The 14,310-nt window shown below is 42.8% G+C and overlaps 1 protein-coding gene across 3 annotated transcripts in view; it reads left to right on the top strand.

Annotated features, from left to right (window-relative positions):
- The window catches only part of GRIP1 (glutamate receptor interacting protein 1), a 437,679-nt gene that overhangs the window by 368,154 nt on the left and 55,215 nt on the right, over positions 1-14,310 (top strand). For all 3 annotated transcript variants that reach the window (XM_060023847.1, XM_060023846.1, XM_060023845.1), the window contains 2 exons: positions 11,300-11,444; positions 14,057-14,196. In XM_060023847.1, the coding sequence (XP_059879830.1) occupies positions 11,300-11,444; positions 14,057-14,196 (285 nt within the window). The remainder of the gene's footprint in view (positions 1-11,299; positions 11,445-14,056; positions 14,197-14,310) is intronic.

Below are 14,310 nucleotides of genomic sequence, written 5' to 3'. Positions count from 1 at the left end.
TTTTATATACAACAGCTGGCTAGTGACATGGCAGCAGTGTTTTTTGTAGTTAAGAGGGTCTTTAAATTGGGCGTTGAGAGTGTAGTATGCATTTTAAATAATGGTGCTTTTAAATGGTATAATTAAGATATTTTCATTATATAAACATTATAGCTACATTAAAATAACTTTAGAGATGAAAACTTAATCATCACCTGATACCACCCTAATACAATAGAACTGGTCATCTTCTAGTTGATATTATGTTACGTAATTATAACCACAGTGCATGTTCTCTTTTTTCCTTAGCTTTATAAACATGTTACCATTTTACAAACCCTTAATAGCTATCATTTGAATTTACTGCCCGTAATGTATTTACCATTCTTTTCTTCTTACTTAGATTGCTCCCAGTTGTTTTATTACTGTAGGTGGCACAATAACTGATATTTTTATGCGTGGATATCTTTATTCAACTTTTTTTCTTTTGAATTATTTCCTTAGGAAATATTCCTAAAAGTAGGGTGACTGAGTCAAAATAAAAAGGGAATTTTTATGATTTCGAATGAGTCTTGTACCATGTTGCTTTCTAAAAGGGCTGTATCCATTGTTAGTGCTTCCAGTTATGTGCGAATACAGGAGAGCGGTGCCTCTCAAACTTGAGAAGGCCTCAGAATCACCGGAAGAGCTCAGTTAAAACACAGTTCCTGAGCGCTCACCCTAGGTGGGGCCTGAGGCTGTCATTTCTAACAAACTTCATCATGATGCTGCTGTGGGCCAAGACCCAGCAATCTGAGTAGCCCCGCAGCAGACGCCCTTTTATCTGATTTTGATAAGAACCCAAGCTAACTGAAAAAAGTTCATGAATTGAAAGAGTCAACTAATGTGGGGATTTATAGAAAGTAACATATATCTACAACATAAACATTTAACTTAAAAATGTACCGATCTTATGGGTGAAGCCAACACTTTCTGCTGATTGTAGTTACAAGCCTTTTGACTTGTTTGCCTAAGTCATACCCATAATATACAGTTTATGATGTCCAGGTTTGGTTTTTGTGTGTTGTTTTGCTTTAATGCAGTGAGAATTTAAATAATTTAAAGCAATCTGAATGCTTACTCCATCTAGATTTTTATTTCCCCAATGTTTTCAAGTTTTTCCTCTGTGTAATTAACTGTTGATTTCTTGCCTAATAATCCCCCTTATTGAATCTTTCCAAAGCATTTGATTTTTTCATAGATCCAATATACTCATATTTCATAGGTTATGTAAGATTCATTAAATTACGTCGTTACAATAACAAGTACAACTGGCATAAACAGGATTGGAAATAATCATAATTGACTCTAAACTTTTAAGCTTTTGACTCAATTGGTAGCAGGAACAGAGGTACACGGGGTGCTGCAGAGGGAAACCTATTATTCTGGAACATTCAGTGGCATTGGTCAGTATATTTTACAAAGAGGATGGAGAGTCACAATTAATCCAGTAAATTGGTTAAAGGGAGATTGATTAAGAGAGTTTCTACTGAATATAGTTTCATCCCAACCAATAATGAGCAGTTGTCAATGTCCTGGTATCTCCTGGAATCTAATCCTCTAGATCCAGAGTTCATGGTCATGTCAAGCCTTGTGTTTATGATTCCTATTCAAAGTCAAAACAAGTTGGTAGTTACATCCATCAGTACAGCTGGTAAAGATGATTATATCCGAGTATACTTTATAATGAACGTTTAAAAATATGCATAGATTTCTACTAGTTATTTCCCAAGCAACTGATTTTCCACACCAACACTTGCATTTCTCTCCTAAAAAGCATGCATTTTTTGGGGGGGATTTATTTTAAAAGAAGGATAAAGCCTCCAGCGTCAGATGGGGTTCTGTCCTAGTAAAGAGGCAAAGCCCTGTGGAGAAACCCATTTTGCATGATTTGCCAAGCTAAGCAGATCTCAGCTATCTTCCTTGCAGAGTGAAGAAGCCAAGCCAGAGATGAATATGTATGGTGCTCGTGGTTGGCGCTGTTCCCAGTTCCAAAGCCAGGCTGTGCAGACACACTGGGGGGAGTTTCAGAAACAACAGCTGAGCACTTGGAGAGCCAGATCTTACTTTCAGTTGCTTCTTTCCTTTGGCTCATTTTTCCCCTTTAGACCCTTCCCCCTACAATCCCTATGCCTAATACTATGGTAATGATCATGCTTCTTAGGGTTTTTTTTTCTAATTTTAAGAGGTCCAGTTTTTAAAATCCTAAATCCTTCCATTGAAAACCATGCACCTCCCCAAAATAAGACTGTAAATATAGGTGCAAGAGACATATTTACCCAAACCAGATTTTCTCAAGTTATCATATTAAAATATACACCCACTTAGACACATTTTTATAACAGACCATTATTTGAAAATTATCATCTGATCATCGATTTGGAAGAATTTGAGTGTTTCTGTATCCTCTTCCCCCATGAGAATATAAGTATAATTTGAGTAACTGAATCCTTTTTTATTCAGAGCGAAGCAAGGGGAGGGATTATTCAAAATGTAAAACCTGGATATAGACTAGTTCAAGGCCAACTATGTAGACATAAAGAGAACACACTTTTTTTTTTTTTTTGCGGTACGCGGGCCTCTCACTGTTGTGGCCTCTCCCATTGCGGAGCACGGGCTCCGGACGCACAGGCCCAGCGGCCATGGCTCACGGGCCCAGCCGCTCCACGGCATGTGGGATCTTCCCGGACCGAGGCACGAACCCGTGTCCCCTGCATCAGCAGGCGGACTCTCAACCACTGCGCCACCAGGGAAGCCCAGAGCACACACTTTTAAATCCAGCTCTACCACATTTGAGCTGTGTCAGTTTGGGCAAGTTACTTAACCTGCCTGAGATTCAGTACCATTTTCAGTAAGGTGCACAAAATAATACCCACCTCGGGGAGCTGTTGTAGCTTGTTGAGAGAGAGATTTCCTAACACAATCAATATTCAGTAACTGGGAACTATTTTTATTATTATTGCATCCTGACACGCCTTTCCCCACATTAGTTCTGATCCTTGGTCAAGATATAAATGAGTGGAAAATAAGCATTATTCATGACAACAGTCACTGATTTTGGAAGTTTGATACCTTGCTTAATCTGAAATTAAGCTGGTGATTTAAATTGTTGCCATCCTTTGTCTCTGTATTTTAGAATGGTAATACTCGGTATATATGCTTCACTCCCTAAAATATTGCTTATACTAATATTGGACTTTCTGTACCAGTAGACTTCAGGAGTCTTCCAGTTCTTAAGTGTCTGCTCCTCTCGATCCTTGGTTCTCTGACCAGTTACAGAAAGTTTATAACCATACTTGATATAACTTGGTTTCCTAAGCTAGTAATACTGGAATTGAGTTTAACAGATGTTGCTTCAAAATGTAAGCCTGTCTTCCAGCTACAATAATTTTATTGCTCTGCCTTGTACTTTCAAGGAGATGGTAGAACTATTCTCAAACGTTGTTAAAGTCTTTGTTTTTCATTCAGTCACGCCATCAGCATTTATTTAGTGTCTGCAAGGTACTAGGGACTGCCAGTTCTTAGATTAAAAAGGACACACCATCTCTGCCCTTAAATCAGTCACCATGTTATAGGAGAAACGGGAGAAAATAATCAACAGTATTATGAATGTTCTAGGTGTGTGCACAAAACGTTAAGAGAACGGGAAGGCACCCATTTGAGACTGGGGAGCTCAAGGAAATGCTTCTAACAACCTTGGCCTTGAAAGTATTTGGGAGGTGTTAAAATTAACCAGAGGAAAAGTATGAGCCAAAGGAAGTCAGAGAGAGCAGCACATCCTAGTAGCAGGTATAGCTGAAGCAAAAAGTTTGTGTAAGGACTCAGTAGTGGGTGAATAGATGGATACACTGAAGCCAGATCATTATGGTCCTTCTAACTATGTTAAAAAATGTGAACTTTACCCCAGAAGCCAATGAGGAGCCATTAAAAGACAAAAAGCAGGGGAACGAGGCCAGGGTATTTGGTCTGTGACCACTGGTTGCGGTCACTTACTGAAGTAATGAAGAGGCATTCAAGAGAGTCTGCATTAACTCTGTTTCTAGCACTGGCTGGGGGAAGCAGTAAAATAAAATGACTAAGAACACTAGGCTGACTTCACAACTGACAAGCTGGGAAACTTCGGAAAATTAACTTCTCTGGGCACCAGTGCCCTCATCCGCAATGTCCATTGAATGCGTCCTGAACGCGGCAGTTTTAAGGATCAAAGGAGGCAATATATTGATATTTTAGCGCTCAGCGACAATGAATGGCACCAAGTAAGGCCCAGTGAATGCAGACTATCAACAGCCATTATTAGGATGCTTTTAAAATTAATTTTAGGGCTTCCCTGGTGGCGCAGTGGTTGAGAGTCCGCTTGCCGATGCAGGGGACACGGGTTCGTGCCCCGGTTCGGGAAGATCCCACATGCCGCGGAGCGGTTGGGCCCATGAGCCATGGCCGCTGAGCCTGCGCGTCCAGAGCCTGTGCTCTGCGACAGGAGAGGCCACAGCAGTGAGAGGCCCGCGTACCACAAAAAAAAAATAAAATAAATAAAATTAATTTTAGCTTTATTTTACTATGGCCAAATCTTTTGGAACACCTGGGATTGTAGGGAAACCCCCACCCCCCATATTCAGTGGCCATTCTCTCTAGAGGAGCTTGTACATCTGTCATCTTTCGTTACCACGGGAACATAAATCGAGTACAGCCAGTCGGTGCTTGTCTGGGTCCAAGCCTCTAGAGCCATGGCTGTTACCTAATCCCCAGACCCTCAGAGATGCAAGTAAGATCTATTGCTTGAAATAAGATCTTGACTGCATCTAGATCCAACGTAGCTGAAGAGGAGAGGGTTTGGAGATCTGAGAAAGAACCCTGAAGCAAAGGAGAGAATTTGGGGGAATTGTGGGAAGAAATACACGGAAGCTTCCAAATCTGTCCCAAATAATTTCTAAGGGTCCGCTTTGTATCACTGCCTTTGTGCCAGTCAGATATACAGACGCTAATGTCCTCTCTCTTGATTGAGAGCCCCTCGCTTCTAATACGTAGCATGTTTGTAGAGACTAAAAATTCAGTATTTTCCCTTCACCGGCTCTGATCTGCGTTGAGAAACATTTCCAGGCGGCAACTTGTCCCATCTGAAGCAAATTACCTTTTCACAATTTCAAATAGAGTCTTATGCAAATACAGCCTTATTAGTACCAGTTAAATCATCTGCCCTTCAAAGAGTTGGGCTTTCATCTTTTTTTTTTTTTTCACTTCATCAGTGTTAAGCTGGCTAAGTAATTTGCAGCAGCTTTTTCCCCTCAAATCTAGGTTGAAGTAGCAGAAATGCCCCATCGAAGCAACGAAGAATGATCCTGGCTGTGCGAAGAACAGTGATAGGGGTTGTTTTGGCAAGAGGCTGGCTGCAAGAAGAAACTCTGATAGATTTCTTTTTTAAAGTACTCTTCCCTTTTTTCTGCTTTATCTCAAAGTAGTAATGATTTTCAAACTCAAGTCAGCATCACAGTCACCCAGAGGGCTTGTTAAAACACTGGTGACTGGGCTCTTCCTCCAGAGTTTCAGATTCCTACGGGTCTGGGATAGAGCTGAGAATTGGTATTTCTAACAAGTTCTCAGATACTGCTAAAATTTCTCATCCCACAACTACACTTGAAGAAACACTGTCACAAGGCAACCTAATTTGGAGACTTATAAATGATCACTTACATAAGGAAATTCAAATTCTACTCTTAAACACTCAGCAGCTCCTTGGAACATGACTTTGGTAAGGCCAGTAAGGTTGGCCTTACTGGCACAACAGTAAGGCAGTTGTAGAGAGTATTGTTCTAAATGGTTCATTTTCTCAGGTCTGTCCACCTCCAAGAAATGTAGCCATACTCTGTGAAATGAATTCCATCACTCTTAGTTGAAGTGAACTTTGACTGACCTGTACATTTATGCATTCCAAAGACCCTCTCCCAAATCCAAGCCTCCCAAATCCAGCTGCCATTATGGAGTCAAGCCAGATAGAGTTCATTTTGTTAAATAGGCGGCACTCAAGAAGCCTGAAAATGGGCTTCCCTGGTGGCGCAGTGGTTGAGAGTCCGCCTGCCAATGCGGGGGACACGGGTTCGTGACCCGGTCCGGGAAGATCCCACATGCCGTGGAGTGGCTGGGCCCATGAGCCATGGCTGCTGAGCCTGCGCGTCAGGAGCCTGTGCTCTGCAACGGGAGAGGCCACGACGGTGAGAAGCCCACGTACCGGAAAAAAAAAAAAAGCTTGAAAATAACATTGCAGATGAGTAATGCTGCAATTTTGCATCTGTTCGTGATCCCATTAATTTCCTTAACTAGAGCTGAGCAGAGCAAACAAATTGTCTGGCCCCTTTCACCTCTTTTGCTAATAGTGGTAAACCTTCTGTTGTGATATAGAAGCTGTTTATAATATCATTAAGATCTGTTTAGGCTCACTTTGCAACTTCCTGGTGACCCTGCATTCTTCCTTCTCAGAAAGTTTCTGTTCTGGTTCAACACTCCAGTTGCTCCTTTCTAAGCTGGACCAGCCTCAAGGAGACAGCGTCTTGGAGTGCTTCCACCTCCAAAATGGTCTGAGCGTAAATGACAGTTATCACCTTCCTCCCAAGCTGCAGGGCCTTACAGCTGCCAGTTGGGCCGACGCCCGAGAAGGCAGATGGATTTGGAAGTGCAGCCTGCAGCTAACTCAGGCAGCCCAGGCTTTATTCTCACTCTTTGAATGAGGCTGATTGGGTCTGCATCACCTTGGAGAAGGAATCTAGACCTTGGAGTAGCCGGAGGGGTGACTCACAAAGCTAGGACCCAGTGACTGCCTGCTAACAGGCATTTATCCTTTCGCTCATTTGTTTAGGCATTTACTGGAGTCTCCTTGGTGCCAGGCATAGTTCTAGGCTCTGGGTACGTGAATATAAAAAAATCGTAATTTTCAAGGTGATCCTGTTCTAATTAAGGAGACACATAGAGCGAAAAGCATATAAACTAGACCATGCATTCCAGATGGGGGCAAAAATTGGTTCTCAGGTATAAGGGAAAAGAACCTGAAAAAAATAGATACATATGTACGTATAACTGAATCACTTGGCTGTACACCTGAAACTAACACAACATTGTAAATCGACTCCGCTTCAATTAAAAAAAATAAAATTTGGTTCTCAGGGAGCAAAGAATCTTAGATACTACGTTACAATAGTTTGTGACCCTCCAAGCTCAACCCTACCCGACTGACTCTTATTCCCTCGTATTTAATTTCTCTCATTAGGGAGAATTTAAATTTAATTTTTCTCCTTGATGGGAGGAGAGGAGGCAATAATTTTTTTTTAAAGAAGTTGAGAAACACTAGAAAAATACACAGGAGCTGTAGGATCTCATAGGAAAGGTCTCTAGTCTCAGCTGGGGAGCCAGGAAGGCTTCCAGAGATATAAGACATCTGAGCCAAGTTTTAAAGGAAGAGTAGAGATTCTCCAGCAGAGGAAAGACGTCTGCTTTCAGGGAGTAACATGTGCAAGGTTAAAGATGTGAACAAAGTGTCTTTAAATGGACCACAGGTCATTCAGTGGGGAGAGAATTAAATTGGATTGGGATGGGAAAGGATAGTGGAAGACAGAGGCTCCAGCCCTGTTCATGCCAAGGGGTTGCCCTTTATTCTTCAGAAATCTGGGACCTGACGGAAAGCTTCAAGGAAGAGAGTGACATGTTCAGATTTATGCTTTCAGAATATTCTGGGAAGAAAAGAGACGGAATTCAGTGTTGGCAAGACTGGTGAAAATAGATGTGGGAGAGAGGGACAAAGTCTGGATCCGAAGTAGGAAAACAATTTAGGAAGAGACCATTGCTGTGAACAACTGGGCAGAGCTGACATGGGGCCTCCTCAAGAGCACGTGGCAGTAGGATGCTTTGGGAACCCTGCCTGGTGGGCAGATGGGTCATGGGGTCTGGACAAGACAGTGTACAGGCAGCCATCGTCAGCTAAGAGAGTACGGAAGCCAAACTAATTAAATGTGTCTTTACTCAAGGCACCCACATAGGGTTTTCTAAGGGAATTAATATTTTTTCTTTTTAAAAAATTACTATGAAAATATATTTAAAAATAGAGAAAGATGGTGTAATGAACCAGCCCACATCACCTAGCATCAACAGTTAGCAACTTAGAATCAGTCTTGCTTCAGATCTACTCCCACCCTAATTTCCGCACCCCACCCACACACTGAATTATTCTGAAGAAATTCCAGACATCATATCATTGCATCTTGCAAATATTATTAATGTATCCCTAAACAATACTCTTATAAAAGACTTCTAAAATACATAACTAAATATCATCACAATTTTAAATATTAGCAATAATTCTTTTTTAAAATTTATTTACTTATTTATTTATTTGTTTATTTATTTATTTTTGGCTGCATTGGGTCTTTGTTGCCGCACATGGGCTTTCTGTAGTTGCGGCGAGCCGGGGCTACTCCTCGCTGCAGTGCACAGGCTTCTCATTGCGGTGGCTTCTCTTGTTGCGGAGCATGGGCTCTAGGTGCGTGGGCTTCAGTAGTTGTGGCTCTCGGGCTCTAGAGCACAGGCTTAGTAGTTGTGGCGCACAGGCTTAGTTGCTCTGCGGCATGTGGGATCTTCCTGGACCAGGGCTCAAATCCGTGTCCCCTGCATTGGCAGGCGGATTCTTAACTGTGCCACCAGGGAAGCCCCAAAATATTAGCAATAATTCTTAATCTCCTCAAATATGTACTCAATGTTCCCATCTCCCTGGTTTTCATATACATGGGTAGACAGGTTTTTAAAACACAGTTGGTTTGAATTAGGATCCAAAAAGAAGTATTCATTGCTTTTGGTTGTAACGTCTCTTAAATTTACCCATTCTCATTTTTGTTTCCAAGTTCTTTATTTGTTGAAGGAATCAGAAATCAACTACATTTTTGTCATAATCTAAATATAGCATCACTTCTTCATTAATATACAGCCATTTTCTTGGTTTGCGTCTCACCACTATTTAAACTCATTGAATCCCTAACAATTGCCTTTTGTTATTGGGACGCCTCAGCTGCCTAATTTAAAATGTTCCTACATAAAGTGGCCTGAAACCATCCTAAACCAGTTTACTCCATTCTGGCGTTTTTTTGTCATCTTAGGTGCAAGTTGCAAAACTGTCCAGAAATAACACAGGGCACTCACTCTGGGTTACCTGAAGAATGAGTTAGCTGGAACCAATTTCTCCCCCTTCTCCTGGTGAATGGGACTGCACCCCAGCTCACCTTCCTATGGGCCAATGGTTGTTTTCATCTAGACTAAAGTTTCCACTGAAGCTTCCCACAGGTTCCTGGGTTCTGGGCAGCTGGGTTCCATGTACTTGGTAACTGCCATTTCCCACAACTCCCATAAAGAGCTGATGGCCACATCCAGAATGCTTGGTGCCCATCGACAAGGCAGTGCTCACACTTAGGGCAATAAAAGGGCAGGGTCTTCCCACTGGCGCACACACCCACGCTGAATGGCCAGTAGAGTGCCCAGCGGTAACTAACGCTTAACTATATCAAGGTTTACTGATCAAATGACTCACCTAGAATTTTATGCAGAATATAGTTGGTGGCACAGACTGCAGAATACGTGTCATCTGTCCAGTAATACCCTATTCATTTATGTCAACGCCAGTTCTGACAGGTGATGATCTATCACAGTGTAGAAAAAGTTAGACTTTTGACTGTCCCTCCATTTTTGGTTACTCTGCATCCTGGCGCTTCTCTCAGCAGCTGCTTGGCAGCCCGTCACCAGCCTGTTGACCACAACTAAAGTAGAACCCTGGAAGAAGTGTGTAAACCATGAAACAGAGCCGTCGAAGCCTTGATGTGGAGGATTCTCAGCTGCCAGTATAAATTTAAGTCTAATGTTGAAGATGTTTATACCCTAGGATGTTGATTGAAGCATTCCAGTGTGTGGTAGATGGTCTTTATTCTCTATGTACGGAGCTTCTTCTTCCTCCACTGGGGGAGTGGAGGCAATGGGTACGTCCCAGAGCTCCCAATCTGTGGCCAGAAGTGAAGTAAGTGCTGGCAGGAAAGGACACATCGCTTCCTACATTTCTCTATAGACATTTCATTTTATATTCATTATAATTCTTCGCCGCACACACAGATCATTGAATTGTTAATTCAAGCTTTTCTATTCCTCCTTAGTTTAGGGTCTCATATCATAAATGAACAGCTGCTCATTGCAGAAATGTGACTGTATTAATGCTTCTCCGGGATACAGCCTGACTATAAAAACTGACTGTTTTGTTCAAGTATCTACTGGACCATTTCATTGTATCCTTAGGTACAGCAGTGAACAACTCCTTAACCACTCACAGCTCCCAGGCCCAAGGAATAAAGCAAGAAATGCTCAAGAACTTTCAGCATGTCATAAGCAAATAAAACCCTTTGAATTCTGAGACTGCATATTTGCAACTTTGATGCAGTCAAAATACCCAGCCATGCGAAAGGTGTCCCATGACATCTTTCAAGCCAATGCTTAAGCAGACCACACTCACAAATGGTTTCCTTCATAGGAACATTAAATGGTGAAACTTAGCTCACGAGAGTGTGGCAACCTGGCATGTGCTACTGAAATGTAACTTACGTGGCTCCTAGTCTCAAGAACAGCGGACAGATAATGATTCAAACGTCTGTTTTACTATCTGTGTATTTGTGAATAAGATTCACAGATTTTGTGAATAAGATTCACATTTTAAGACACAGAGGAGCAATAGGTAAGGGATTCCAGATTTCCAAGCCCCACTTGACCATGCATATATTAAAGTTTGCTCCAACCGTGAGTTAAATCAACTTTTCTATATTGAGAGCTAGCTTGCCTGTAAAGCCTGAAAATAGGAATTGCGGAGCCCAGTCTCTGTTTACTGCGTGACTCTCTCCACCCATATCGCCTCCTCAGCGGTGTGTTCAGTCCACGGATATTCGTGGCACACTCACAAAATGCTGGGCAAGCACTGTGCTAGGCAGGGACATTGTCTAAAGGGCCCGCAGTGCCGGCTGGGAAGCTCGCTCACAGGTTTAAAACATAAGTCCTCAGGCAGAGAACCCCTTCCCTGACACTGATAACAACTACATCCCTGTATTAGAATGGTATATCCTACTGAGGAAATGCTACTTCCCAAAATAATTATTTTCTGAGACACAGTGCTTTGATGATGATGTTTTGAATTTCTTGTTTTATGTGTGAATATATGTGTCTTTTTACTCTGCTTCTTCCGAAGAAACCAATTACGACTCGTTGGCATTTATTGCAGATGAGCAAGAAAGTTCCGGAGCAATTATTTACACCGTGGAGCTGAAGCGCTACGGGGGGCCCCTTGGCATCACGATTTCAGGAACTGAAGAGCCTTTTGATCCTATAATCATTTCAAGCCTCACCAAAGGAGGGTTAGCTGAAAGGTAACATGCGAAGCAACTTCTACAATCACCTGTCTGAAATGGGTTTCCTTCCTCACAGCCACGTAAAAACATGCTCCCCTCTCCTGCTTGGTTATCTGTTGACTTTTTCAACTCTGCACAAAGGATTGATTTTAGAGCTTGAAAACTCTCAGGCAGAGCTCTGACTTGATTTTGAGGGGCATGTTATAGGCAGTTGAAAGTGTCCCGGGCTTAGCATTGATATTAGTCTCCAGAAATGTGTAAACCGACCACAATTGACTAGAGGTAAATTTATATTGTGTCCATTTTGAAAAGAGGAGACTAAAAGTTCAAGGAGGTTAAAAGGCTTGTCCAATTCAATTCAGCAAACATTTCCTGAGCCTCTGTTACCTGACAGGTACCGGGCTTAGCGGCTGAGAGGGTGACAGAAGCTTCGTCTTCAAAGATTTCAGGAAACTGTGCAGTGACTTAATAACATCTTGAAATTTGGAATGCCCATTTGTTCCTTCGGCAATTTGTCTCCATTGGCATGCACCCCACCCCCATTTTACTGTATTTCTTTCCAAGACACGTTGTAGGACATATTCCAAACCCCATAACCTGATCTGTCCTCCAGTAACCTAGCTCAGGAGTGCACACACACTGTTCGTGCTGACACTTGAAGACACTGGTTTGCAAAACAGAGATATAGCATCACAGAATTTTGGAGCTGCAAGGTACCTTAGAAATCAGCTCATCCAACATCCTCATCTGTCAGGTGAGGGCAGCGAGGCAGCTCAAAAAAGGCTGCCCTGTTGGAGTTTCGTATTCTGATATTAACAGAGACACCTATGATACGGTATGCTTCAGGTGTCCCCCTGTCCTAGGTTTCTCTGTTAGACAATGAGGAAAAGGATACTATTGATCTGATTCAGCAACCTCCTGGTCAAGTGTTCTACGGCTTACAGCACGGCTCTTTCATAAACTGGAGACTGTTGGTTTTTTTGGCCGTGCCGTCACACAGTTGTGGGATCTTAGTTCCCCGACCAGGGATTGAACCCAGGCCACGTTAGTGAAAGCACCGAGTCCTAACCACTGGACCTCCAGGGCACTCCCTGGAGACTCTTCATGGAAGAATGAATTGATCTCTCTCTTTTTTTTTTTTTTTAAAGGAAAAAAAATTCCTTGAGAGTAGATGCATCGGTAGACTTGTTAGGCAGCCCCTCATAATCTGTGTGACCCAGTTTCACCTCCGTGGCCCCACTTGCTGCTGCCCAGCACCGCTGCCCACCGACCCCAAAGCAACCTGGGGTCGGACCACTCAGTCACAAGCAGGCTGTGAGCTGGGCTTCCTTCACTCAGGATATTTCAAGTGAGCCAGCACCCCAGAGGCTAGCATATGGGATTCCCACTCTACATCCTTCAACCCAGGTGGAGAGATCTGAGTGTTTAAACCTTTCCTGAGTTTGACTGCTGTGAGTCTGCTCCTCCCCCATCCTGTGCTTTCAAACAAAGATAGATATGGTGCACATCAGAATCGTAAATTCCAGTCTGCTGGTTCAGAATCGGGTGAGAATGGGACGAGAAGGGAAAAGATCAAAGGTTTATCTATTGCTCAATACATTAATTTTCTTTTTCCACATTTCAAGCAGGATGTTAAGCCCTTTTACATGTGTTTTCCTATTTAGCCCTCAGAGCTTCCCTGTGAGATGGCTATCCCCATTCTAGTGATGAGGAAACTGACACCTAGAGAGGTGAAAATAAGGTACCCAGGTCACACAGCTGGTAGGTGACAGAGTTGGATTCAAATTGATTCCTGGGACTTCCCTGGCGGTCCAGTAGTTAGGACTCCACGCTTCCACTGCAGGGGACACAGGCTCGATCCCTGGTCGGGGAACTGAGCTCCTGCAAGTCGCGCAGTGCGGCAAAAAAAAAAAAAAAAAAAAAAAAACTGATTCCTGAGTTCAGCCTTTTTCAATTCTTGGAATCACCACTGGGGGGTGGCGGGGGGCCTGCCACACCAGGGTCTTGTGTCTAAACCTTGATTCTGGTAAGCTGGGATGCTGACTGATTGTGTTCAACACTTCTAAGTCTGTAGAAAGGACTGCTCCATGCTAAACATCACTACAGTGATTGTCCCACTTCGCTCGTTTCCTTGGGATTTTTAAGAGGGTTATCAAATGACTCAGCTTTCCTGGAATTTAAACAGCCCACAAGTCCATTTTAAATAGTAATTAAAACATTTTTTCTGATTTTATTTGAAACTAAAAAGTAATTCACAACAGACGCAGTTATCTTGTAACATTGCTCAGGAGAAGGCAAGGAGTGACTTCTAGAGACCCTTGCCAACTCTTTTTTTTTTTTTTTTTTTTTTGCGGTACGCGAGCCTCTCACTGCTGTGGCCTCTCCCGCTGCGGAACACAGGCTCAGCGGCCATGGCTCATGGGCCCAGCCGCTCTGCGGCATGTGGGATCTTCCTGGACCAGGGCACGAACCCGTGTCCCCTGCATTGGCAGGCAGACTCTCAACCACTGCGCCACCAGGGAAGCCCTCAAGTCTTTATTATTATGAATAAACAAAGTATATCAGGGAATTTCTATTCAGTAGCATTCAGGGATTATTTCTACCTTTCCTATAATTATTTGGTGTTTCAGAACTGGCGCGATCCACATAGGAGACCGAATCCTAGCCATCAATAGCAGCAGCTTGAAAGGGAAGCCTCTGAGTGAAGCCATCCATTTGTTACAGATGGCAGGAGAGACTGTCACCTTGAAAATTAAGAAGCAGACAGATGGTGAGTGGGTTGAAAGCCACAATTAAGGATTTGCAGTGCATTTCCTTCCCTTAAAGAATGTGCAAATGTCTACGTGTTTGTTTCTCGGGAAATACACAGCCGGGGAGTGTTGGC

This window comes from Delphinus delphis, chromosome 11 (genome assembly GCF_949987515.2).
Source record: "Delphinus delphis chromosome 11, mDelDel1.2, whole genome shotgun sequence".
NCBI classification, from domain to species: domain Eukaryota; kingdom Metazoa; phylum Chordata; class Mammalia; order Artiodactyla; family Delphinidae; genus Delphinus; species Delphinus delphis.
This window is presented reverse-complemented; position numbering and strand designations above follow the sequence as displayed.